The sequence below is a fragment of the Diorhabda sublineata genome, chromosome 3 (genome assembly GCF_026230105.1).
Source record: "Diorhabda sublineata isolate icDioSubl1.1 chromosome 3, icDioSubl1.1, whole genome shotgun sequence".
Lineage (NCBI taxonomy): Eukaryota > Metazoa > Arthropoda > Insecta > Coleoptera > Chrysomelidae > Diorhabda > Diorhabda sublineata.
This window is the reverse complement of record NC_079476.1, coordinates 7,353,270-7,379,857: the sequence shown is the minus strand read 5'-3', so window position 1 is coordinate 7,379,857 and position 26,588 is coordinate 7,353,270. Positions and strand designations below refer to the sequence as shown.

At 34.5% G+C, this 26,588-nt stretch overlaps 1 protein-coding gene across 3 annotated transcripts in view; it reads right to left on the bottom strand.

The window, feature by feature from the left end:
- LOC130441135 (tyrosine-protein kinase Btk29A) overlaps window positions 1–26,588 on the bottom strand; it is a 62,404-nt gene that overhangs the window by 28,071 nt on the left and 7,745 nt on the right. For all 3 annotated transcript variants that reach the window (XM_056774685.1, XM_056774684.1, XM_056774683.1), the window contains 2 exons: window positions 11,838–12,051; window positions 8,234–8,299 (listed from right to left, as the gene is read on the bottom strand). In XM_056774685.1, coding sequence (XP_056630663.1) covers window positions 8,234–8,299; window positions 11,838–12,034 — 263 coding nt within the window. In that variant the 5' untranslated portion in view covers window positions 12,035–12,051. The remainder of the gene's footprint in view (window positions 1–8,233; window positions 8,300–11,837; window positions 12,052–26,588) is intronic.

Sequence of the window (26,588 nt, the reverse complement as noted above, 5' to 3'; positions counted from 1 at the left end):
TGTTTATGCTTCTAAATCTCCTTGATTTTAGATCTCTTCTGTTTTAAAATTAGTTTTTTTAAATAATTAATAAAAATAAGAAAGATAAAAATTGACGTTTCGACTTTTTCATTCTTTTTCAAAATATAAACCCAGATACAATAGTTTATTTCAGAAAGGTAGAGAGCAATAAAATCTCATTATGTATGCACAGAGTGACCCAACAAATATTAAAGTCACTTTCATAATTTAGCATTGATTTCATTGTAAAAAAAATTTTTTTTATCAAGTGCAGGTAGTACCACCCGGGTTTGGGTCAATTTATGGGTTTAGCCTATTATTATCCATTCACAAACACTGAAAATATGGTGCCAAAGGTGTGCCGGTAGGATACTCGTAAAAAGGAAAGAATTTTATTTCAACAGAATAAAAATTAGGCATTATGTACATAGTAATAGATATACTTATTTTTTATTGAAAATTATAAAAAAATACATTATACAGAGATTAAATTATTAAAAAAATATAATATTCTTCGTCATCTGAGGAATTGTCATCTCCTTTTGACGTTATAATTAACGGGTCGACGGTCCGATCGATCAAGTAGTCAAGATGCCACCATTTTCTCCTCTTCTTTAATGACATGCTGGACTGCTTTTTCCTAGTTCTCTGGTGTCACCCCTTAATGGCTTGATCAAACAGTAGCTTAACGTCTTTCATTTTGTTTCATTTTGTTTGGGTAAATTTGCTATACCTAATAGTTCTTTTTTTATAAAATTATCTCCAAATTCAATACTTTTGGTGGTTAACCAGTCAATAATTCCTTGTTTTCTCCAAGATGAAGTTGGAGTCTTCTCTATGCGTCGAGAATGATAACTTGCGTTATCCATAACTACTACGGAATCAGCCGGAAGATATTTTATCATTTCACTAAAATAGTCTTCAAAAACATCCGAATCCATGTCCTCGTGGTAATCTCCCCTATGGCATGACTGAAAGGTTAGCAAACATTCTTTTAAAAATCCCTCTTCGCTTCCAATATGGACGATTATTAGTCTTTTCCCTTTACCTGAAGGCACCTTAATACCCGTTGACAGTCCTTCTATTAAAGCTTGGCGAGCACTGGTTATATTTTTGTCTTGCCACATTTTTGGTACTGTATAACCTTCATTAATCTACGTCTCATCAAGATAAAAGATTTTCTTCTGCTCCATTCTGTACTGCTTTATACTTCGTATTTTCGTCGCCAGCAAACAATTTCATCGCTTTCCAGTAAAAGTGATTTACGGTTATGCTTTTCCCAGGCAAAATCCATATTTCTCAAAGTGGTCCATAAAAGTTTTTTAGTTATCAACGGGATACTTTCATCCTGGCTAAGCTCCATTAAAATCTTATCTAGGGTGGGGTGTCTTCATCAAGGACTTTTACTGGTCTGCCTGGACTTTTCTTAGGAGGTTCCACTTGACCTGCTATCTTTCTCCCCGCAATAATTTAAAAACGGTGGACTTTCCAACTCCGTTCATTCGGGAACATCGGTCGATAGTTTCTTGTACAGTAAATTTCGGGTAATCGTATTTTATGCAATCGTGTACATTTAAAATAATAAGTTTTTCATTAACTGATAGTGGAGAATTATTGGAACATCTTTTCGTTGGTGTAAATGCCGCCATTACTAATCTTATAATTCTGTGAACACTATTTACGGCTTAACAGCAAATACTGATGCGTTAAACTAAACAAATATATATAAAACGGCGCATGATTAAGCCGAATCTGAAATAGGGTTTGGAATTAGGCAGAGGCACTAATAGAAGGTTAAACGGTACCTGTTAAACGCAAAACGTAACTGTATAATCTACTACCTAAGTAATCCCTACACAATATTTCAAGACCTACACCTATGGCCGACACCGAAATTGAGCCGAACTGGACGGAATTTCCCATTTTATTGCTCTATATCTTTCTCAAATAGACTATAGTAAACTAAACTACGTTAGAAATTTCTAAAAATATGTTTAGAGAACTCTGGGGGTTTTACTCCAAATCGTTAAATGAGATATGTGAAATTTATACTCCTTTAGATTAAAGGTTCCTTCAACTTAGTTTTTGAAGTGAAGTGGTCCCAGAATCAATTTGTAAACGTCTCTTGAGTAAAGGCACATTTTAGGCGTTAAAAGGCAAGTCTGGCCGAAGTTTAATAGTTATTTTCGTTATAAGTCCGGGAAGTGATTTAGTACATTACGAGATAGATGTTTATGAGCGAGGCGACGAAGGAGCCGAGTCAAGAATATCTAATCAAGTACCGTAATAATAATAAGACTACCGAAGTTCTAATAGGCACATAATTTATCTAGATTAAGCATGGTTTGACAGTCACCATGTAGTCAATTTCGGTTGGGTTGACAATAGTAAAAATTGCTGTTTGAATGGGCCATGGTCTAAAGGGAAACGCAGTATAATAGTACACGCTGGAAGCAAAGACGGTTTCTTGTCTAATGCTTTATTAATAACTGCTCAAAAAATGAAAAACTGACTACCATGATTATTTATAAATATACTTTAGAATTGAAAAGTTTTTTTTCTTTTGTTATACGAAGAATTTATTTTCCTTTATGGTTTTTGCTTTGAAATTTCGTATTCTAGAAAAGAAAAACGAATTGATGGAATACAAAAAAGGCTTAGTTCACGTCTGGTACCCTGTTTAAACCAAACTCCATTACACCAAGATACATTTTACTCGTCTATTTACGTTTTATAATTTAAATTTCAGTTGTAGTAAGTTAGCTAAGTATAATAATGATTTTTCTATATTTCAAGTAGAACTAGAATTAAGTGCATCTGTCTAAATAATAGCGTATAATGCCGTCCAATTTATAATGATTAGAATGCCTTTTAACAAATACTCTCTCGCATAATGAGTTATCTACGCCCATGGTAGGTCAAATAAAATTGTTGACAAGGGTTTTTATAATCTGCAATTGATATTGGAAGAACTATACATTGATATAATTTAAATTTATTTACTTTTAGAAAGAAGCATGGGAAAATGTTGAAAGTGGATTCAATGCGAAAGTGTCCGTAGGGAGAAATGTTCAGCAACTACAGGCTAAATACGAAAACTTGTATAAAAATGCAAAGTTTAAGTAATTTGCTGTTTTGCATGTGCTCCATTGTGTTTTGCAGAGTACTTAGTGTCAGGCAGCAAAAAGATGTACTCTGTACTGACACTAAGTCAGGCAGCAAAAGCAAGAGAAAGCTACAATCAGAAAAAGGTCTTGATTCGGATAATGTGAGTACTTTAGTGAATACTAGTATTTGACGATTCAGTAAACTTTTGATTGTACTGGAGTAAATTCAAGACTTGTGAACTATAGAACACTGTGAACCAATAACTTATGGAAAGAAAAGAAGCACGAGAGTTAGAGGTGCACAAGAAAAAAATGATTCTTTTCGATTTTCAAATTAAAAAAATTGGAGAAGATTTAAATTCTTGATTGTGTTATTTATATTATATATTTTGATAAAGACTGAACTTAAGTCGAAACGTTAATTTTTTTATCAATCTCTCAAAAATTATTAAAAAACAACTAATTTTGAAACAGAAGAAACCTAAAATAAAGAACATTTAGAAGCATTAATATATCATTTAATATACATTATTATATTATTTTTCTGCAACTTTTAATTTCTCAGACCTTTTTATATGTTTTTCGTGATAATTTTTCTTGATTCTCTTTTTATGAGAATGTTTATGACATTTTAAAATTAACATTTCCACCTACTTCCGTCAATTTGCGTAATTATATTAATCAATAGATCACCTACACCATGAATATTAGAATAAAGATAAAATAAAAATACAAATCTGTTTTTTAACTTAAACAATTAATTTTTCCTTAGTTTTTACATCTCAAAAATTTGTAGCAGCTATCAGTCAGCACCGGTCTATTATGCACGGTTGATTTCTTTTCGCTCCAGTAGTGCTCGCACTGTTCACTGTTGGGCTTGAGGTTCTAGACGAGTCTCAGAGCACTTGTAGACGACCGTTTTTTTCACCGGACAACGGACCGTCAATAAACGGCTATCCTTGTGTATACATATATTTTTTACCGGAAGGATGTTACCCGGGACTGCTGTCTTAAATGCGAAGGTTAATAGTTTTGAACCGTAGGTAGACGGCACTCCATTTGCAGAAAACAGGCAAGACGTCCGGCATCGTCAACTCGCACCGATACACTGGCATGGATGACCGCACTTTCTTACACAGGAACGGTGTCCGTCGCGCCAAGGGGAAGCGATGGTGCTTCCGGCGTATATCGTTCGCCGAACCGATATCCGGTGCATATACACACATCCATTATAAATCATACATCACCGCGAATCCGGCAAAAACACGGTCCGTTATCCGGTAAAAAAACGGACGTCTGCACGCGGTCTGAGAGCGCGCAGACGGACAACCCGGACAACGGGCCGTCAATAAAAGGCTATCCTTATATACATATGTATATTTTTTACCGGATGGATTTGATTTGAACTGGTAGTCAGAGATTACGCACGTGTGAACTGAATAATAAGAAAAAAAATCGTATTGGCCTATTTGTACTAGAAGAAACAAAAAGAAATAGAAAAACGTAAAAGGTCATTGTGGTTGCATCCTATATAATTGGAAAGGGAAGAATATGGTGCATTTCATGCTCTTTCTACGCAGTTGGAAAAAGATGAAATTAAATTTTACAATTACTTTCGGATGAAGAAAGAAACCTATTTTTATAGCACTCTTGGGTTTTTTCCCACAGTACAGGCCTATTTTCAATTAAAATAATTAACAATTACATGTCAATATCAGCCAATTTTCAAAAAACGCAGGTAAACGGAACTCCATTTGCAGAAAACAGGCGAGACGTCCGGCAGCGTCAACACGCACCTATACACTGGCGTGGATGACGGTGTCTGTCGCGCCGTGGGGAAGCGGTGGTGCATCCGGCGTTCATTGTTCGCCAGACCGATGTACACACATCCATTATAAATCATACACCATCGCGAATCCGGCAAAAAACACGGTTCGTTATCCGGCGAAAAAACGGACGTTTACGTACGTAAGTTTTCGAATTCGCCAACCTCCGCGATCATAGTGCACAATTTTCAAAGATACTCAGGGTCTCATAAGCCGGTATTCTTGTTAAGGTAAGTGATTATGCCGCTCTCTCATACCGATATTGAAGTGAAATTAGACAAAAGTGGCTACTAGTACAAAGAAACTAATAAAGACGAGATAAAAGGTCTTTTTGGCTTGATTCTTTCATGCATTTACAAGTCGTCCAGAGAATCTCTCCCATTAGCAGACCTATATACAGGGCAGTTATGTCGGAAAAGAGATGCAACATTTTGATACGGGCGTTGCGTTTTGATGACTCTTCAACCCGCCCTTCAAGAATTTTGGAAGACTCTGCTGTAGCCATTTTTGAAATATTCGATAAATTTATTGAACATTGCAGTAAAAACTATGAAATAGGAAAGTACGCTTGTGTTGATGGGACACTTGTCAAATTTAGAGGACGTTGAAAATTCAGAATGTACATGCCAAAGAAACCGGCCAAGTACGGTATTAAATAATCTGCTTGGCTGATACTAGAAATTTTTTTCTTTCGAACGCGTATATCTACTTAGGAAAATATAATGATGGTCGTGGATTGAGCTCTGCAGAAAGGAGATTGAAGAGACCAACTCAAGTTGTAGTCCTTCTATCAAAATTGGTTTTTCTTTTCATATATTGTGTTTCTGGTCTAACTGACTCCTAGATTTTCTAAATAGGTATAGTTTGTATTTTATAATAAATATGTTGTTTTATTTATTTATGTTTTTATGTTTTTTTAGCTTTTTGTAGTTAGTTCATTTGATAACAAAATAAAAGTAACAAGGAATATTAAATTTAAAAGTTGTTCAAAATTAATTTTGGTGTCAGAGGAGAAACCATTATTAATAGTGTAAAGTTTCGATTAAAAGTAAAACTAGCGGTTTCTCAGATCTGTGTTCTTCTTGTAGGAGATGGCGAGGGTGTTCCGGTCTAAGGGTTAAAATTTATGAAATAGAACTATAAATTTTAATGGAGTTATTTATGTTTTTTTTATCATTGATAGCTTTCTCCTTTTTATGCGAACCATTAAAAGAATTTTTTTATTTTTATAATTGATTGTGTGTTCAATCATAGGAAAAGAGAATTTCTAGAAATGGTTCACAAACAACGAACGAGAAAGCTATCAATGATAAAAAAGATTATGGATTAAGTAAGGTTGTATATGTGAAAATAATTAGGAAATATGTCAATAAATTGATTATTGTCGTTGAATTAAACCAAAACTAAAAGTATGTCGGGACTTAATTTAACGGGAACTGTAAATTTAAAGCTTTCTTTAAATGTACAATTATGCAACGGCCGTAAGCTTCGCAACTCAATAGGTCCCTATGATGCTCGAGTAAATTCCCATTTAACATCGTGGGCTCCCCTACCACAACTTATACGTTTGTAGTGTTGTTTGTGTATGTATGTGTATGAATAAACGATAATCACTCTCACTGCAATAACGACAGTTATGACTATTAACTCTTCTTCTTCCTGCTGTGTATAGGCATCATTGCCTGTTTTTCTTCACATCATTGCCTCTGCTCAGTCACCTGGGAGGTTGTCACTACATCTTTTCCTAGGTCTTCCAAGGCTTCTTTGTCCTGCTGGTGATTATTAACTCCACACCATTTAATATAAAAGTAAATAAATGGGAAAATACGTTCATTGTCATTCACCTATAATTTTCTTTCAGATCTATTACAGCCTTAATTCGTTGAGGATATTTAAATAATATACTGTCCTCATAGCTCCAAATTATACCGTAATGTTCATACTTAGGACTTCAAGTGCTTTACGTAAGGACCATGTGATACTTAAACACACGTGGCGTCGAACTACTTTCTGTTGTATATACAGAATGGCCTATTAGTGTGTAGAAGTGCAATAATTTAAGTTAAAATATACAAAAAAAAATTTAAATAAAAGTTGTTATATTTGTACAGATACACATTTCTAAAATATTTTGAGGTATACAGGATGTTCAGCATAAGCGTGACAACATGAAGTAAAGTTTTTTTAAATATTCCTCAAAATATTTTAGAAATGTGTATCTGTGCAAATCTACCAGGTTGGCAAACACTTTTCGTTGAAGTTTTATGGGGAATTTCTCGATTGCATTTTCCGTCGTTTCTATTTTGTTTTCGTTGTCAATATTTGCTAGTGACTTATCAATTCCGGAACCCTCTTCGTCTGTTCTTTGGATGAAAGAGTCTGAGTGGCTAGCAAACCAATGGACAGAGGAGCAGTAACACTAGTTTTTAAACAAAACTGTAGTAAAATTTTACGTAGATTTTTAAAAATGTATTAATATACAGGTTTTCCATTTAAAATAACAAAATAGAACCGGAAGTTGGCCATCTTTGAAAATATTTTAGTTAGAAAGATCGTATCCGAAAACCCAAATGTAGAAATTTTCATGATTTTACTTTAAGTATTTTGCCATATACAGATAGTTTTAACTCGTCGTAGGACACCCTGTATAGGTTTTCTTTTGTTAAGTAGATACTAATTTTTTCGATAAACTTTAAAATGATAACATTTTTTATTGAAAAGACCTAAGACAAAACAAACTATCGAGTAATAAGCGTTTGAAATTAATTCTAACTCCATTTTTTACTTTTCGAAAGAAAACTCACAAACCTACAAAGTAACTATTCACATAACATTATTTAAGATAAGGTTTCTAAGGTTTCTATCACAATAAAACAGAATTTTTTAATTTATGATACTATTTAAGCGGAGGTGCGATATCCAGAGTACACACTTTCCTTTTACCAAATTCAAGGTAGCACCTTTCCATCATAAAGGATTTTAAGGTAAGGATCTCATTTTATCAATGAGGAATATCAGTTTACAATTGTAGTTTGACATGTTTCTGAATTTCTTTATATTATATGTAAAATAATAGAGACAATGAATTTATTCCTTTTAGCTTTTCCATGTTGTATGATTATTAATCAATTTGTAAAAGGTGAGGCTTTATTCTCACTCAATGAGCAGAGATACAAAATATTGAATAATAATTATTTGTTTTACTACATAATTATGTTAAACAAGAATTATCCAATCGAGATAATTCATAAAATTTATGCAATTCAACACGACAATAAAAACAAATATGAATATACTTACTCATACTGTTGAAGTCCAAGAGATTCTTTTTCTTTAACATAGTTACTAGGAATGTATCCAATGTTTCTAAAATGAAAAATATAATTGAATGAAGTACAAAAATTTTTAAAATTAAATACTCTGTTGTTATTATAAAGGGTGTTTCAAAAAAAGGTGATGATAGAAAACTGAAAAAAAATTGGGGTTTGCTCAGTAAAAAAATTTCGTAACGACATCCGTGTTTAGGACATACACATTTTTTCGGATTTTGCCGCAACTGCTGGCAACATTGTATTGAAATTTTATACGAATATACTTTGGAAGCTGATACATCCAATGAATTTAATTTTATGTCTGACTCTCATAGAGGGCGTTAGTTATACGGTTCGTACCTAGTAACATTGAAGATAATTTTTTCATTATTATATTTATTAAGTAGAATTTCAAGTGAACTTAAACATCATTTAATTGTACACCAAAAATGTACTCTTCACAAAATTCGATACTGTAGCGTTTTCGGAATATTTTGATTTTCAATTAACATAATGCCTACTAATTGATAATAATAATTTCCAGAGGCTGAAGGCTTCATGATGGCTATCCAGGATCCAATCTGACAAATGCGGAAAGTGCCAACAAACATCAAAAACCATCCAGCATATAACATCTGCTTGTAGTGTGTTAGCTAATACCGACTATCTACACCGGCATAACCAAGTGTGCTACTTCATCCACCACAAACTGGCCAACAAATTATACAAAGGAGAGGATGATTCCAACGGATTTACCATTCGATTTTAAACGTTTACAATTTCGGGAACGTCTGGCCTTTGCGATGACCATAAATAAATCGCAAGGCCAGTCGTTAGAAGAATAAGTCGCGTGTTCGCACGTCGGAAAACTTTAAATTAAAGCTTTAAATTGATTAACAGACCATATCATAACTGTGTGTGCCTGTCAATATCAAATTGAAACCTTATAAATAGCAAGTATTTTAAGAAAACTCTGCTTTGTAAGTTAGCAATACGATATATAATTAATCGAAAATAATAATAACACTTCATTCAAAGGATTCCTTTTGTTTGTTTTAAGCTTATTTTGTACAAAAGTACAGGTCTTTTATTTATCGATTGGGGAGGTACGAAGTCTGCCGGGCCAGCTAGTGTTATATAAATATTTCAGATCTTACATATATTTTATACATTTCTGTGGTTTATACATGAGAAGCATGGAGATGATGGAAGTCACTATTTTTGACTGGTATTACTGTAAACCGTTCAAGACAAATTGGTTATAAGGAAAATGCAAAACTAATGAAAAAATAGCAATAAAACGAATTAAAATGAATGCCCACCATTGACATGAATACATTGCGAGTCAAATAGACAGACGGTAGATTCATCTCACCGATGAACAAAGCCTTTACGGGTGTTCGAACCTAGCACACGTGAAACGACTCCACCCGCATCTTCATCGGTCTTCAGTTAATACTGGAACAATCGCCACTAACCCATTTGGGCTCATTGCCCCTACTGTCCTTAACAGATCCATTGTCCTTCAAGTACGCTAAATCACCTCCCAAAAATTAGTTAGAATCTCTAACGTAAGAAGTGATTATTGAAACGTGCGTCCGATAGGGTAATTTTGAGTATTCGTGTAGTATTTAGTATAAATCCCCTTCAAATCGGTCTAAAGCAGCAGCATCGCCGAATGATCTAATCTAAAAGCAGCAATACTGTCCAGTAAATCATTGCAGTAGCTATTGGTACCTTGGAACTCTAGAACTTTTCTCTACTTTGCCATCAAATTTTCACTTGGCTTCTTCTTAAAAAAGCACATTACACCATTTCTTCAACACACCAAACAGTTGTAATTTATATAGTGTTTTCCGGGACTTAATGCAAAGAATTCTGGTGTAAGTAGATGACGTGAAAATAATGCTGTAACATGTGAAAAATTTTCTGATATGACGCCTTATAGCGTCACAATGGAAGTTTACTCTATCGTTTCATTACTTGTATTTACTGGTGTTGCATATACCAAGCTTTTAAGATATCACATAGCATGGGTGGGAAATCATTTTGGGGAAAATCTGACCATTCAGGTTGGTATCAAAAAAATATGGACCTACTAAATTATTACCCACTATTCCTGTCTACACATTAACACAAAAAAATTCTAGGCTAACCAACTAATTTTTTTACATTTCAATTTTTTCCTTATGTAAGTAACACTATGATAGACATTTAGCAGTTCAAATAGAAATGTTTAATTGTGTTTTAATACAATTAAATATAATTACAATTTATGATAATTTTCTTCAGAATGTCTCTTTATGGCGAACGGTTTCATTGGCATGTACGACATATATCTCCTAAACCATAAATTTCTTTGAGTTAAACAAAGAGTTCCTTTTTGTTAAAAAATCGATCAAAAATTTCACTTTTGGTATATCTAAATTGTACAGGTTGTCCATGTAAAAGTTACGGATCATTAACCTTTGGGCACGAGCCGCCTCAGGCCTTCAGATACTAGTGTAGAATTATTTATTCCGTCAAACACATACATTAAAAATTCATAATGGTCGAATGTATAATTTAGAAAATATACTTAAATATAAGTTCTGCTTTTTTTACAGCATTATTTTCACATCATCTACTCACTACCGAATTTTTTGCATTCCGGAACACCCTTATACAGGGTATAAGGTGTTCCGGGAACGTATAGGATATAAACAAGTCTACAAAACATCAAAAATAAATCACTCCTAGTGAAAGTGGAGAAAAATTATGACATATTTTTATAGAGACAAAGAGAGAATACTAAGTAAATACTCAAAACTCACTTACCGGTGATTGATGAGGCAAAAAGTAACCAATATTTCATAAAAAGAGGATAGAAGAAAACGGGTATGCGCTGTAAGCGAATGCGAAGCTCTCGCACTACACACTCCGCCATTGTTGACATTCATGCGTCAGTCGGCGTTGTGCTACAGCCACGTAAACATGTCCGCCGTTATTGATGCTCCCGCCAGATGTGAATTGTGAAGTGTGATTCGTTTTCTACAGGCTAAAGGCCATTGTGCTACACTAATCGGGAGAGGGTATGGGATAAACTTCATGAGTGATGGTGATGTGCTTGTATGGTGTCTAAAGTTTAAAGATGACCGTAATGATGTGCATGACGAAGGGGCCAAGGTCGCAAATCTGTCGTTTCAGATGACCTGGTTCAACGAGGTTAAAGAAAACCTCAGATTCATCATTACTGCTTTGTCAACGGAATTTCCAGAAGGTTCAAGATCTGTTTTGTATTCTACTTGAATTCATTGGTGGCAACTTTTTTTGAAGAGGGTATTGAAACGCTTGTCCACAGATATGACAAATCTCTCAATCTCTTCGATGATTATGTCGAAAAGTAACTGTAAGTGTACTAATCTTTTGCTAATAAAATTATTGTTTTATATGATCTTGTCTTTTATTTAAAGCCTGTCGGAGGTTGAAAAAAAAACGGGCCTCATACTTCCTACTTCACATATTCCAGAGTGTGATCGGAAACGTTTAATTGACTTCGTATTTTGATTCACTATCTGTGTGTTTGAATAAATCTAAAACTACAACCAACTTACCCTTTTGAATCTTTAACTTTCCACCAATGCTCTTGCGAATCATCGATTACATCATAGGATTGATTCTTTTCTAATGATAAATCACCACTTTCTATTGCTTTATAATTATATAAGGCCACGACGACCTTTGTCCTAGGTATATTTTTTTCTTTTGATTTAGATGAAGGAGTACTCGGTGGACCTTCGCTAGGCATCATCTGACCCGAGTTAGTACCTGAAAAAGAGCAAAAAAAATTATAAAAAGTGCTAGTTAACGCTTGATTTTAACAGATGCTTATGTGTATTGATACCAATAGCTTACTACATAGTTAATACGAAGATTGTTATACAAGTTTTGAGATATGGTAACACTGATATGAATATGTCAATCTGATATTACCGTCATAAAGTTTCACATTGTTTTTGGTGAACCTACTCAGAACGTGTTACCATACAGACAGTAAAAACATTTATCTTGGCCAAAAACTGGAAATAAATTGCGATAATTTGTTAAATTCGTTAAATTTGAAAACCTACCCATCAAATCTGAGTTTTTGAGTAAAGAATTCGTTAGAGTTTATCGATAAAGTGAAGACTACAGAAATTGAAGATGGGAAAATTTCAATCTCCTTTGATGTAAGTTCATTATTTCTCAGAGTGCCAATCTCACAGAGCTTGGAGTACCTTGATGATAATTTGGAGGCTGATGTAGTAGAAGAATATTTACAGTTAACAAAGATATGTATGAAACAAAACTATTTCCAGAACAACAACGAATTTTACAAACAAGACGAAGGAACAGCAAAGGGCAACTGCCTATCACCGTTTATGGCTGTTTCAAAAAAACACTTGTTGGCATTCAAAAATATTGCCTTCCTTGGAAATACTTGAGCCCAAAATTACTTCGAAATTATTCACCAAGTTTTGACGAGCTCTTAAAATTTTCTATAATGTTTGGAATTGGAAAATAATGGACAGTAACCATTTTAGATACTTATATATGAAATTAGCTGAGGTGATTGTGACGGAAAGTATATTGGGCAGACTAAGAGATCCGTTATTGCCCGGATTAAAGAACACATAGCTCATTTAAAATAGGGACGGAAAGGAAAATCAGATATTGTCGATCACGCTGCCAGTCACATTCATGACATGAATATAAACAATGTAAAATTGTTACAAAATGTATCCAATAATAAAATAATGGATGCATTTGAGGTGGGAGAATTTAGAATAAAAAAGGGGGGTCAAATTATAACTTGGTTATCGAAACGCGCGTCAGTCAGTGTAATTGTGAGTGTTGGTGTAGTGGTAGTGTAAACAGTGTGTTCAGTATGAATATCACCAACGGTTCGAGAAATTCCAACTTAGTCGCTTCGACTTTTGGTGATAAAGCACCATCTCGAGCCATCGTGTTTCACTGGTTTTCTGAAGTCACACACTTCAGAATGAATTTCGTGAAGATCGTCTAAAATCGGCTGTGCCAGAAAACATCGATGCTGTGCGTAAACTGATATGACATACAATGAGATTGAGACAAACTTAGGCATTAATTCCACTCGCATCCATTTCACATTGCATGAACATTTGACCGTCGAAAAGTTTTATTCGTTTCGCATAATCTCACATTCGTTCAAAAAAAAGCTCGTGTCGATTGGTGCAAAGAAATGCTGAAAAAATTCAATCAAGGTGCTTCAAAACATGTCTATAAGATCGTGACATGCAACGAATCATATATCTATGGATGTGAACGCGAAACTCCACAAAAATAGACTGTATGGGTCTGGAATAACTGAACATTTCGCCACCCTTCCATTAGAGCATCGTAGAACGGTCAATTCTGCATGGTATACTAGCATTTGTTTACCAGAAGTGTTTTAAGAAATCAGGAAAACCAATGGCAGAAGACGAATCATTCTCCACAACGACAATGCGAGCTCTCACACATCAGTTCAAACATCCGCCGTACAGTCCTTGTTTAGCACCTAATGATTTCTTCTTATTTCCGACGATCAAAATTAAATTGCGACATCAACGTTTATCTGAAAAGGAACTAAAACGGAATTGAAAAAATACTTTCGAGAATTGGTTCAAATGCATGTAAAAGTGTATTGATCTTAATGGATAATATTTTGGAAAACAATAAAGCCATTATAAATATTTGTTTTTATTTATCTATCTCAAAACTTGAGTAGCAACCGTCGTATTTCAAAATGCAGTTTTAAAACAAAAAACATGTTTTAAAAACGGTTACTACCTATTTTTTTTTAATCAAAAAAAAAAAGAAAAATATATTAGGGAAAAAACCTTCAAACGCCCTTTTTTATCTTATTTGTTCCTAATACGAGGTCAGCACTTATCAACATAAGTTGGGTAATATATTTGAGCATGCGTAAAGAGATTCTCATTAAAATTCAGTCATTTTGGATGCCTAGTTTCTGATCGACAATCGAATAGATTAGTCGTTGTCAAGATATTTCTGAAAATGTAGAAAATTGAATATCGAGCTGTCATTACATATATTATTTGTTTTTGATAAACAATACGCCTACGCAAATAAAAGACAAAGGAGGCTTTTCACCATCATTTACGACCGTAAAATTTGGGCTAGATAAATTCAAACGTGACCGTTTCAGCTTGACAGATCGTTCGGGACGAACAAAAGAAAACTCTAAAGTTCACCAAATGGTACTGGACGACCGTAAGATTAAGGTTATTGATATAGAAGATGCTATCGCGAACGCCATATACTGACTGAAGAATTATGTATGTGTAAGCGCAATGGAATGAGCATTTCCCAGTTTTATACCTAGTATACAAGTGTATTCCTAAAATAAATAATAGAAAAACAGTCAACACAGTGGATGTCAAAGAGTGAACCTGTTGCGAAAAAAGCAATGGTCATCGTTTTTTTCGATAACTTCTGAGAATGTCTTCACCGACTATCTTCAAAACGGTGCAACAATAACAGGCGAGAACTACGCATCAATGCTTGATAATGTAAAAGGTGAATTGCAAAAAAAAGGACCGCATTTGAAGAAAAAGAAGTGCGTATCCATCATGACAAAGCACCCTCTCACACTTTGGTGATTGCCATGACTAAAATTTACGAGCTGCAATTGGAATTAGTTGACAAACCACCGTATTCACCAGATCCCGGTCATAGCGACTATTTCCTGTTTCCTAACATTAAAGGTTTATTTGCGGGAGAGATTGTCATCAAACAAGAACGTTATCGCATACGTAAACACCAACTTTGAACCAAAAAAGTTTAGGAACACATTAAAACAATATGATGATCAATTGTAACGAAACCCCATAAGATGAATAAAAGAAATGTACACCTGCTTATTATATTGTTAATATCGAATATCTAAAGTGTGGTAAAGTCGTAATAATATTTTTATTTTTATGATGTAGCAATAAATAATTGCATTGTTGTTATTTCCCATAGGTCGATAATTATTTAGCTTCTAAAAACACGTGCTTCATACTCATTATTACCTGAGGTTACACGGGTTTGTTAACAAATAAATTCAATTAGTCTAAACTTGTGGTTGCTACGGTTAAGATCTCAAAATTGGAAAACCGCGCGAAATTAGCATTGAAATGCGTTTTGTCATCGTTGTTTTACATAATGAAGTCAAATTCGAACGTGAAATTTCTTTACAATTTACTTAATCGAAGTCTTGTGTCTATGGCTCCATAACTCGATACAGGGAGACAGGCAGTTTTCAAGTTCGTTCACGCTCAGGAAGTTTGTGGGATTGCAACCCTTGTCCCCCGGCCGACACCTTAGAAAAAGGGATGCGAACACCTTTTTCGTTATATATTTTTGCACTCCTTTTTCGTTATATCTTACGAACTATTCGTCTTATGAAAAATTTGTTGCAGCATTCCACATTTCGTCTCGCGAAGATGTTCCTATCAAGCTTCTCCTACAAAATGTCAATAGAATTGAGATCCTGGCTCTGAGAAAACTAAAACATAACACTCCTTATTCCTCTCTTCCAAATATCCTTCCAAAACTATGATGGGGATCATTGTCCTGTTGGAAAATGAATCTATCACCAATTAATTGCAAACCCGAAGGAACGGCACTTTGCTGTAAATTATTTTGTACTGTTTTTTTTTCATAATTCCACCAATTTTTATAAAATCGCCCGTTCCATGACTAGAAAAGCAACCTCAGACAATAATTGAGCCACCACCATACTTGATTGTTGGGACTACACATAACATATATCCAATAAACTCAAATCTAAAAAATTATGACAAACAGCGAATCCGCCGAATAGTATACAAAATTTTTTATTTATATATTATAATTAAACCAAGAATTCATGCTCCGCCTATTTTGCGCAGCCTTGAACATACCCTTTCTAACAAAGGATGTTGATGTCGAAAAAAAAACATTTAAATTAAAATTCGAACCACTCCTGTTGTGGACTAGAAAGGTTATTTCGTCTGAAGTTTATTTATACAGTTTTCCGGGACTTGATGCAAAAAATTCGGGAGTAAGAAGCTGACGTAAAAATAATGCTGTGGCAAAAAAAAATTTCTCATACGACCCATCGTTTCTGAGTTATAGGCCTTCAAAGTTACGAAACCATAACTTATATTTAAGTATATTTTCTAAATCATACAATCGACCATTTTGAATTTTTAATGTATTTGTTTGACGGAATAAATAATTCTACACCACTAATATCTGGAGGCCATAGACGGCTCGTCCCCAAAGGTTATTGATCCGTAACTTTTACAGGGGCAACCTGTACAATTTAGATATAGCAAAAATGAAATCTTTGATCGATTTTCAACAAAAAGGAACTCTTTGTTAAACTCAATGAAATTTATGGTTTAGGATATATATGTCGTACCTGCCAATGAAACCGTTCGCCATAAAGAGACATTCTGAAGAAAATTATCATAAATTGTAATTATTCATTGAAAATAATTACAAGAGGTATTAAAACGCAATTAAACGTTTCTAATTGAACTGCGTACTGTCGAACATCGTTTTATTTACATAAGGGAAAAAATTGAAATGTAGAAAAATTTAGATGGTTAGCCTACAAATATTATAAATGTTCGAAGTGGGCACCTTGCATTTCTAAATACTTCTGGAGTCTACGGAGGATATTTCTTTGAACCTGGAAGAGCATTCCATGTATTTTTTGGGGGATATCTTAAAAGCTTGGTAAATGCAACACCAATAAACACAAGGAACGAAATGATCGATAGAATAAACTTCCATTGTGACTCCAAAGAAATATCTTCCGTAGACTCTGGAAATATGTAGAAGTGCAAGGTGTCCACTTCGAACATTTATTGTAGTTTTTTTTTGTTTTTATTTGGTAATTTGTAGGCTAACCAACTAAACTTTTGTTCATTACAATTTTTTCTCTATTTAAGTAACACGATGTTAGACAGTATGCAGTTGAATTAGAAATGTTTAATAAATATATAAGTATTTTCAATAAATAATCACATTTTATGATTATTTTCTTCGTAATGTCTCTTTACGGGGGAACGGTTTCCTTGGTATGTGCAACGATCTAAAAATATATATCTCCTAAACCATAAATTTGATCAAGTTAAGCAAAGGATACCTATTTGTTTTGAAAATAGATTGAAAAATTCATTTTTTCTATCTCTAGATTGTATAGGTTGTCCCTGTAAAAGTTGCCAATCGTTAACCATTAGCCGCCCCTGGCCTGCAGATTAGTAGAATTATTTATTGCGTCAAACAGTACATGGAGATACGGAGAAAATTCATAATTGTCGAATAATTTTGGAAATATACTTAAATATAAGTTTTCATTTCGCGACTTTAAAGGCTTATAACTCAGAAAAGAGGGGTCCTCATTCCCGAATTTTTTGCATCAAGTCTCGAAGCACTCTGTTATAATTTTTTTTTTAAAAGTTGTTAAATAGTTGTAATTATTGGCGAAATACTTGATGAAAAATAAAATAATTCCAAATATTTCTAACAGTTCTTCTTCTCTAAATATTTTAGAGGTGTACCAATTGAAACGGAACGGTACTGTTACAGTAGATGATGTATTAAAAAATATGTCTTATAGACCAAAGAAAGTAGAACAAAAGGATAAATATGTCATAATCTAAAAGTGACAGAGCATGTATTTACAAAAAATTTTAACGAAATTGTGGGAAAAATAACTAGGATATGAAAATGTTTGTAATTATAGCACCAAAAAAAGCCGTGAGCAGCAGAGCTCCATCACGAAAGTCGAATTTTTCATCGAATGAAGAATTTAACTAATACACAAACAACTCTTTCCATAAAATGAATTTCTTGGAAATGATATCAATTCTCAATCTTATTTCTTTATATGGAAAATTTGCTATTCCTCAATAACTTTTCATTTCACAAGTTAGCTCTCTCTCTCTCGAATGAAAATTCATAATTTCAATAGACCCGGTGGTCTCGAACCCTCTAGTTCAATTCCAATTAACAACAAAGAAAAAACTGTCATAATGACAAGAAATTTCGAAAATGGGAAGTAAAAAAAATCACCCTAGCAACTATCATACTCGTATTATTCATTAAATAGGAGGCGGTCCATTTCAACAGTTACAACGATCAAAATGATTTCGGGCGTTTTGTGCTAGAAGAACTGAAGAAGCAAACTTTGAACTTAAGAAAGACCATTCTTCAACATCACCCCTACTTGCATACGAAGTTCGAACCCTCTAGTTAAACTTTTTCTGGCCAAAAAATAAGAAAATATAACAAAAATGACCATAAAATGGAGAGGGGTGGAGATGGAAAGTTTCGACCTTAGACAGGAAATCATCTCGCAACTAATTGAACCTACATGGGAAATTTCATTTTTCAGTCGGTTTTCGTTTGACCTGAAGAGGTGAACAAAGGTCAAAAACCACTTTTTTGGACTGCGACCCCTCGAAATATTCATTTGTTTTCAACCAAACTCTAATAACATCAATCCGCCGCCAAAAAAGCCATGTATGCTCATTTTGAACCAAATCGGACCCATAGCAATTGCAAAAATTAAGGTTATGAATAAAGAGATTGAAAAAAAGTATTGAAATACAATATAAAAATAATGTTTTAACTTCGAAAAAATTTTAATACTTCCACAATTAGTTTGATTGGTTCCATCAAATATATGCTTATTCATTTTCCTTACATTGTGCGCACTCATCTTTGAGTATTGTGTACAATATATTGGAAATTGGTTGGTGTAACCTTACAATTTTTTGAAAAAACAGGTTGTTTTATGTATTCAACCCAAGTCATTTGGCTTTGGAATGCACATAAACATGAAAACACCAACTGTTTCCTAATCACTTTGTATAAAACTTTCAGCAATCAAATTAGTTTAGGCTTATGTATGCTTCTAGTTTACATCATACCTGAATTTAGTAATTTTATCATATTATTTGGTAAACAACTAATACTGTAATTTTGGAATTAAGCTTTCTTCGGTAATGATCTAATGTTTGGATAATAATTTTAAATTTCAAAATAGAGTTCTTCCAAATAGTGCTACGCAGTGTCTATTTCAGTAACACTCTTGACATTATTTTTTAGTAAGTATATTAAATTATTGAAAGTGATCATGTAAACTGATTTTCAAGGATCTTGGGAAATAAAGAATAATCATAGTAATGTGTTTTTAATTATAATGGAGACGTTGGATATGTAATTGCACATAACAATTATTCTAAAATTTATTAACATTTCCTACATTTTTGTGTACATCTAAGTTAAATCTTATATTCTAATCTTGAATTTAACAAAAATGAAGGCATCAAGCAACTTGCCCATTTTATATAACAATAGGTTTTAAAAATAAGTCATTGACTATACCAATTATTCTATCTTATTAAATACGAGGGTATTTTGATAGAAGAACGACTGTTCAAGGGTTGACAACACTTTCGTTTCCCATGTTTCTGGTGCCATTTGTGAGAATTTCACTTATAACGGGTGGCGCAATAAAACGTGCATATTGAATCGCGTGGTAAATGGTGCGTGGGCGGGAGGAACCTAGCGTGCTTGGATAGTTGCACTTGTGGAGTGAGTCACTTCGACGGAAAGCGTCGCGCTTTTTGTGTTCGCAGGTTTTACGAGAACGGTCGTTCATACGTCTTGACAAGGCGACTGTATCGTTCAGGATATTGATTAAGGCACATTAATGAAGCTTCGATTGCAAATTAAATTAAAATATGGGTTAAGCGTTTTGAAGAGACCGGTTCCACGTTTAAACCACCAGTTAAATGTCATACAAGAACGTCTAGGACCATAGACAATATTGATAGGGTGAAGGAGTCAGTACGAAAAAATCCGCATGTGTCTACTCGGAAGCGATTGGCAGCTTTAAACTTGTCGCAACGAAGTTTACAGCGAATTTTGAAGTTGGATCTTATACTTCATCCTTATAGCAGCAATCTCAAGCAAAGGAATTATTGACCCTTTCTTCTTTGAAGATTCACGAGGACAAAACATCACCGTTTACACCAACCGCTATGTTGCGATGTTAGAGGGATATTTGAAACCAGAACTTGCGAGATCAAGAATAGCGAATATGAGAAATTGGTTCCAACAAGACGGTCACACATCAAATGACTATGAGACTAATTTTCAACAGAGGTGATATTCCTTAGCTTCCACGTAGCACTTACACCTCAAACATAAAGTCTAAATGAACAATCCGAGGGACATCAGTCAGCTAAAAGAAAATATCCGCCAGCAATCATCCCAGATTTATGTTATTTTTAAAAAATAAACTTCATTTAATTACCTAATCATCATATCTTTTATTTCAACAATACCTTATCTATTGCGCCACCCTGAATTTGAGAGATAAGTTGAAGTTGCATGACGGAATTTTTTAAAAATAAAAATTTTGAGGTTAAAAGTGCGAAGGTCAAAAATGAACAGTTGGTTTAGTTGACAAAGAAGACGGACGCCTTAATTGTTTGGGGCATAAATGGTTGTATGGTTCAAGAATGGGTAATGCAAAGGCAGTTAGGTTCTAAAGGTAGCTTGACATGGTGCAAGACAACGTCCAAGAATTGCATGTAATTTTCTCAAAATCAAAATATTTCATAAATTAATATTGCACGTCCTTTGACATTATGCTAAGTGGAATGAACAAGAAAAATGTGGTCAGTGGATAAATGACAATAATGATATTTGCTGCTGCCGCCTCGCTTTTGGAGCATGATGGACAGATGGGGTGTTACACGAAAAGTTACTAGTCTTCATCATTGTAACTAATGCTATTCTCTGGAGAAGAGAAATGTAAGACAGTATTATAAATACTCATTTAATAAAATTAGATCGGCATATTCTGTTATGGCATTTTTAACAAAAGTAACAAAAACTCTACCGAAGCTAATACAATAGTATGTATTGTAGATACACACAGAAGAAAGATGTATTCTTGTGACATTGGATATAACTCATCAAGAAATGGTGAACGCCAATCTTGATTTGAAAACTTCCAAGTGTTGTTCGTTATTTTTATTTGGTACAGTTGATACAATGTATTATTATCTGACATAAAATTTAAATCATTTATAATCAACAAACATTAACACATACGAGTACAAGAGGTTTGACTCATCAATCAATTTAATTCATTATTTATCGAAAATAATGCGATTTTTGTCTAAAAATTGATTCTGTATTCAGTAAAGATGTACAGTCAAACTTGGATAAGCGAGAGTTCAAGGGAGCACAACCTCATTCTTGCTTTAGAGGTTTCTCACTAACCCGAGTTTCTCACTAATGCAGGTACATGGGTAGCGTTTCTCTCTTATATGGGTACGCAGCAATAACAAGTCACGGCAAGTACAAATGTAGTAAATATGTAATATGATAAAATTATGTGCATAATATGCACAACATATATTATGTACATACGTATATATTTTCAAGTGCTTACGAAGACAAAACAAAAATTCATGCACTATGTAATTTTATTTTATTTAGAACTTTTTGCACTCAAAAAAACCGTTAATTTCGTTTGGGTTTCTGTTTTTGTATTTTTAATGTTTTTCTCTAGCTCATAAATTTTGGCGAATATTGCTTCATCAACAACCGCCGCCTATTCAATTAATGGCACTAAATAGATAGTTTTGTAATTGCGAGATTTTTCATGAAGCTAAACTTTTTATCCAGAAATATTGCGTCTAGCATTGCATTGCGCGTTGTATTGTATCATGTCAAGAGGCCTTAACATAGACCTGCAATTCTCGAGAAAAAGTGTTCTGTACATTCTTCAGAATTATGCTCATTAACCACACCTAGCCTGAACAGGGAGATGAGCTTGGTTTGTATAGGTTAGATCATTTAATTATGAAAACGGAATCTAACAAATAAATTAAATCAAATGAATTGACTGACAAAAGTAGTGTATTATACTTCACGAACAAAAGCTTTGTCTCTATCCAATATATTTCGTAACGAGTCGTAGATTAGGCCAGCGCCACTTAAAAGTTGTTGGCTCGCTACCGAGCCAACACGCCGTAGACACGAAAAATATTGGCGTGCAATTGGTTGAAGGTGCGGAAATTTTTTATTTCCATTTACTTTCCACCACAATAAGGGATCGTCACTAATATTTATACGTTTTTATTATTCTCATTTAGTATACTTTTCATTACCTCAAATATGTCAAGAACTACACGCAGGAAGTGGCTGAAGTATTTCTAGGATACCAAGAGAGACGGAATACAAAAAATTCGGAATGGTATACAAAAACAATAAAAGGACTGATACAAAAGAAAAAGAACGTCCTATAGTATATACCTTAACAGAAGACAGAAAATTTTATATGTACTGGAACACAGAATTGAAAAAAGAAGTCATAAAAAGTGAAAATGAAACATGGGAAAAGAAATGTGAAGAGATTGATAGGTATATTGGAGGAAAGAAGGTGGTAATGGCGTGGAAAAACAATAAAAAAACATGAGAAATGGAGACAAACAACAGAATAATTTCAATCTAATAGACATAAATTAATGGATCGATCATTAATTATTATCAATTACGGTATAATGATATCCAAATTCAAAACCAAGAAGTAATTAGAAGCGCTAACAGTAGACGAAGTTCGGAAACTGTCAAAAAATGGAAAGGCAGCAGGACCCGGAAATATTCCCATTGAGTTGGTGAAACTCAATAAGTGCCTGTTGAATGGGGACGAAATCCTAAAAGCTAGAGGCTTGGGAGGGCTATAGCCCCGGACCCCAGGTCCAAGAGGGCCCCATCATTTGGAAATCATTTTGTATTTTTTGATATGTTGACACCACAAATCTAACGTATCGATATTATTTTGTGAATTTTTTTGGGTTTCCGAATTCCTTAAGGGGACCCCGTCATTATTTTAGCCCCGGGCCTTATAAATCTTAATCCGGCCCTGCCTAAAAGACTGGAATATGGCGTATATTACATCAATATACGAGAAAGAAGATAAGAACAATTGTGGTAATTATCGGGCCATAGTCTAACTAGTGCAATAGGAAGGTTGTACGACAAACTTTTGAAAAATATAATTGAAAGAAAAATATTTGAAATAGAAAAACGGGCGGATGCGGGACGCACATGTATTGATTATACATTTGTTTCACAGCAAACACTAGAGAAACGTAAAACCAGAAATTTGGCCACTCACCTCGTATTTGTTGATCTCGAAAAGGCCTACGGCACGGTGCCGTTTGAATAAGCTTTTTGATATATTGTCGAAATCTGACTTCAGCAATGTTTATGTTCGAGCTATTCAGAACATATACAGAAAGTCAAAAGTTGTAATCAAGTTGGGAAATACCCTATCAAAACCATTTTCGCATTCGAAAAGTTTGAGACAAGGATGCAGTTTATAACATTATTTAAAATATACATTCAAGAAACTCTGAGTAGTTGGAGAACTAAAATTGTTAGAACGTATATTGAGATAGAGCATAACAATTCTATTTTTCGTAGACGACCAAGTTATTATAGCTGGCGACGAGGATGATGCAGATTATATGCTGAGAAAGTTGGACAACGAATATGTAAAATGGGGTTTGAATAAGAATATGTCGATAGAAGCATAATTTCGGAAAATGGAACAACAAAAGAAGATATACGACGAAGAACAGATCAAGTATACACGACTTCAAAAGAGAATACAGACTAAGCAACTGCTCCGGTACGGATATGTGATGAGGATGGAGCAGAACGGGTGACCGAAAAAAGCATTGATGTATCAACCGCAGAATAGAAGACCCTCAAGAACCTGGACCAGCAGTGAGTGTGATTGAGGCCTTGGAATCAACCGAAAAAAGGGGTGATTCGTTGCGTGGAGTAGACAGATTGAGACCATGGATTAAATACGGAAATTTATAAGTTAGGTGATGTTAGTTGGTTGTTAATATTGTTGAATTTTTATAGAATATGTTTTTTCAAAATCTAAAAGATATACATAAATTACACAATTTAAATCAGTTTTCTTATTGATGCATTGATCATTTTGGGCAAGTTTTTTGTAGTTTTTTTCAGTTGTCAAAACTTTGGCAGATTCATAATTCATATTGTGTATTGGAGAGTCGGAACAGGCATTTTCACGCGACGTGTTTCTGTGTTCTGTGAGTTGTGCAAGCCGAAAATGCAGCGTTCGTTAGAGCAGAGGTACGCGATTAAATTCTGTGTGAAACTCGGTAAATCTGCGACAGAGACGTTTGATATGATAAAGCAGGCTTACCCAGATGTTGCTTTAGCAAGAAGTGGTGTGTTTCGGTGGCACCAGGCCTTTTTGGAGGGCCGGGAAGAGGTCGCCGATGAAGACCGTGCTGGAAGACCTTCGACTTCCACAATCACCGACAATGTGAATCGTGTGCGCAAAGTTTTGAACACAGACCGTCGACTGTGTCGAAGTGCTAAAGAGACTCAAACGAAGGGTCAATCGGGTTCGACAAGACATCGCAGCAGACTGGAAGTTGCACCACGACAACGCCTCGGCTCACACCGCCTTTCTTGTGAACAGCTACCTGACTAAGGCCGGCATTCCAACGCTTCCGCAGCCGTCCTACAGCCCAGATGTGCCCCCCCCCCGGACTTTTTATTTGTTTCCTCGCCTGAAAAGGCCGATGAAAGGCAAGCATTTCGAGACGACAGAGGGGATCCAAGCAGCATGCACCGCGGCTCTCAAGGCTATTCCGGAGAATGCCTTCCGTGACGCCTTCAATGCTTGGAAATCGCGCTGGCAGCGCTGCATCGACGCAGAAGGAGCCTATTTTGAAAGTTTTTAAAGAATTGTAACGATTGGCTCAATAAATTTTTTTAAATCGACTCAGTCCTATTACTGTAATACCCGATGTACATACACAATATGAAAATCATAAGTGGCTGGCAGAAAGAGCAATTTTGGCAACAAAAAATGTTGACGTCAATGGGTAAAATTTAAAAATACAACAGTTGTTGCCTGGGGACTTGGTGTCATACAAATCTATCGATGCAGTTTGCGATACCAACGAAAGTACGAATTATCTAATTGAGTTTTTAAATTCATTGGATTTGCCAAGTAAGCCACCACACCATTTACAATTGAAGGTTGGATCTCCGGCCATTCTACTTCGTAACTTGAACCTACCACGGCTGTATAATGACATACGATTAGTCATTAAAAAATTAATGAAAAACGTTATTGAAGCCAATATTTTGAATGGAAAGGCGAAAATGTGTTGCTGCCACGAATCCCTATGATTCCTACAGATGTGTCAATTGAATTCAAACAATCTTAATTCCCAGATCAATAAGGCACAAGGCTAGATTTTGTATGTGATTTAGATTAGGAAACACCATGCTTTTCCCACGGACAACTATATGTGGCATGTTCTCACGTGGGAAAACCATCCAGTTTGTTTGTGTTGGATAAAGACGGACTAACCAAGAATTTTGTACATTCTATTGCACTGAGAGATGAATCTTCATTTTTTTTCAACTGACATAATAGTAAAAATATGAATAATTATTTTTGATGTTTAGATTGCGATCGAGAATTGTAATTTAAGATACATTTGTTACTTTAAACTTCAGTAAAGATTAATTTATTGACCTTAATAAAGAATACTTTCATTATCTGCAACGCTTTCGATTACAAGTACATCCCTACACACATACGAGGATGTATTGATATCTAGTTAGTCTAGACCAGTTCCATGCATAAACAAAATATTGCGTTACCATAGCGACGAACAATAACTTATTAGAAGTGTCAGTGTAAAGTTTGGCGTCAAAAAAGTAAACCAGAGTTACACAATAAATTAAAAGAAAAAAAATGTCCACCTTAATTGTGAAAACCGAAAAATTGGAGTATCAAGCCACCATCAAGTACCTGTATTTAAAAGGGTTAAGAGGTAAGCAGATTTACGAAGATATGCTACCCTTGGTGATCAATGTCCTTTGTATGCGACCGTGAAAAATTGGACTGCAAACTTCAAAAGAGGTAAATTTTCCATTAAGATGATGACCGGTTGAGAAGGCCAGTTTCTGTGTCATACGAACGCGTTCATCATATAGTCAATTTGGACATGAGAAAAATTACTGCAAAATGGATCGCTAAATGTTTGAATGTTGATCAAAAGCGTGCAAGGGTAGAAGCATCGCGTTCGATTTGAAAACGATGTAGACTTCTTAAACCGAATTGTTACTATGAATGAGACTTGGATACATTTCTACGATCCAGAAACAAAGCAACAATCGATGGAATGGCGACACTCTGGTTCTCCAAGACC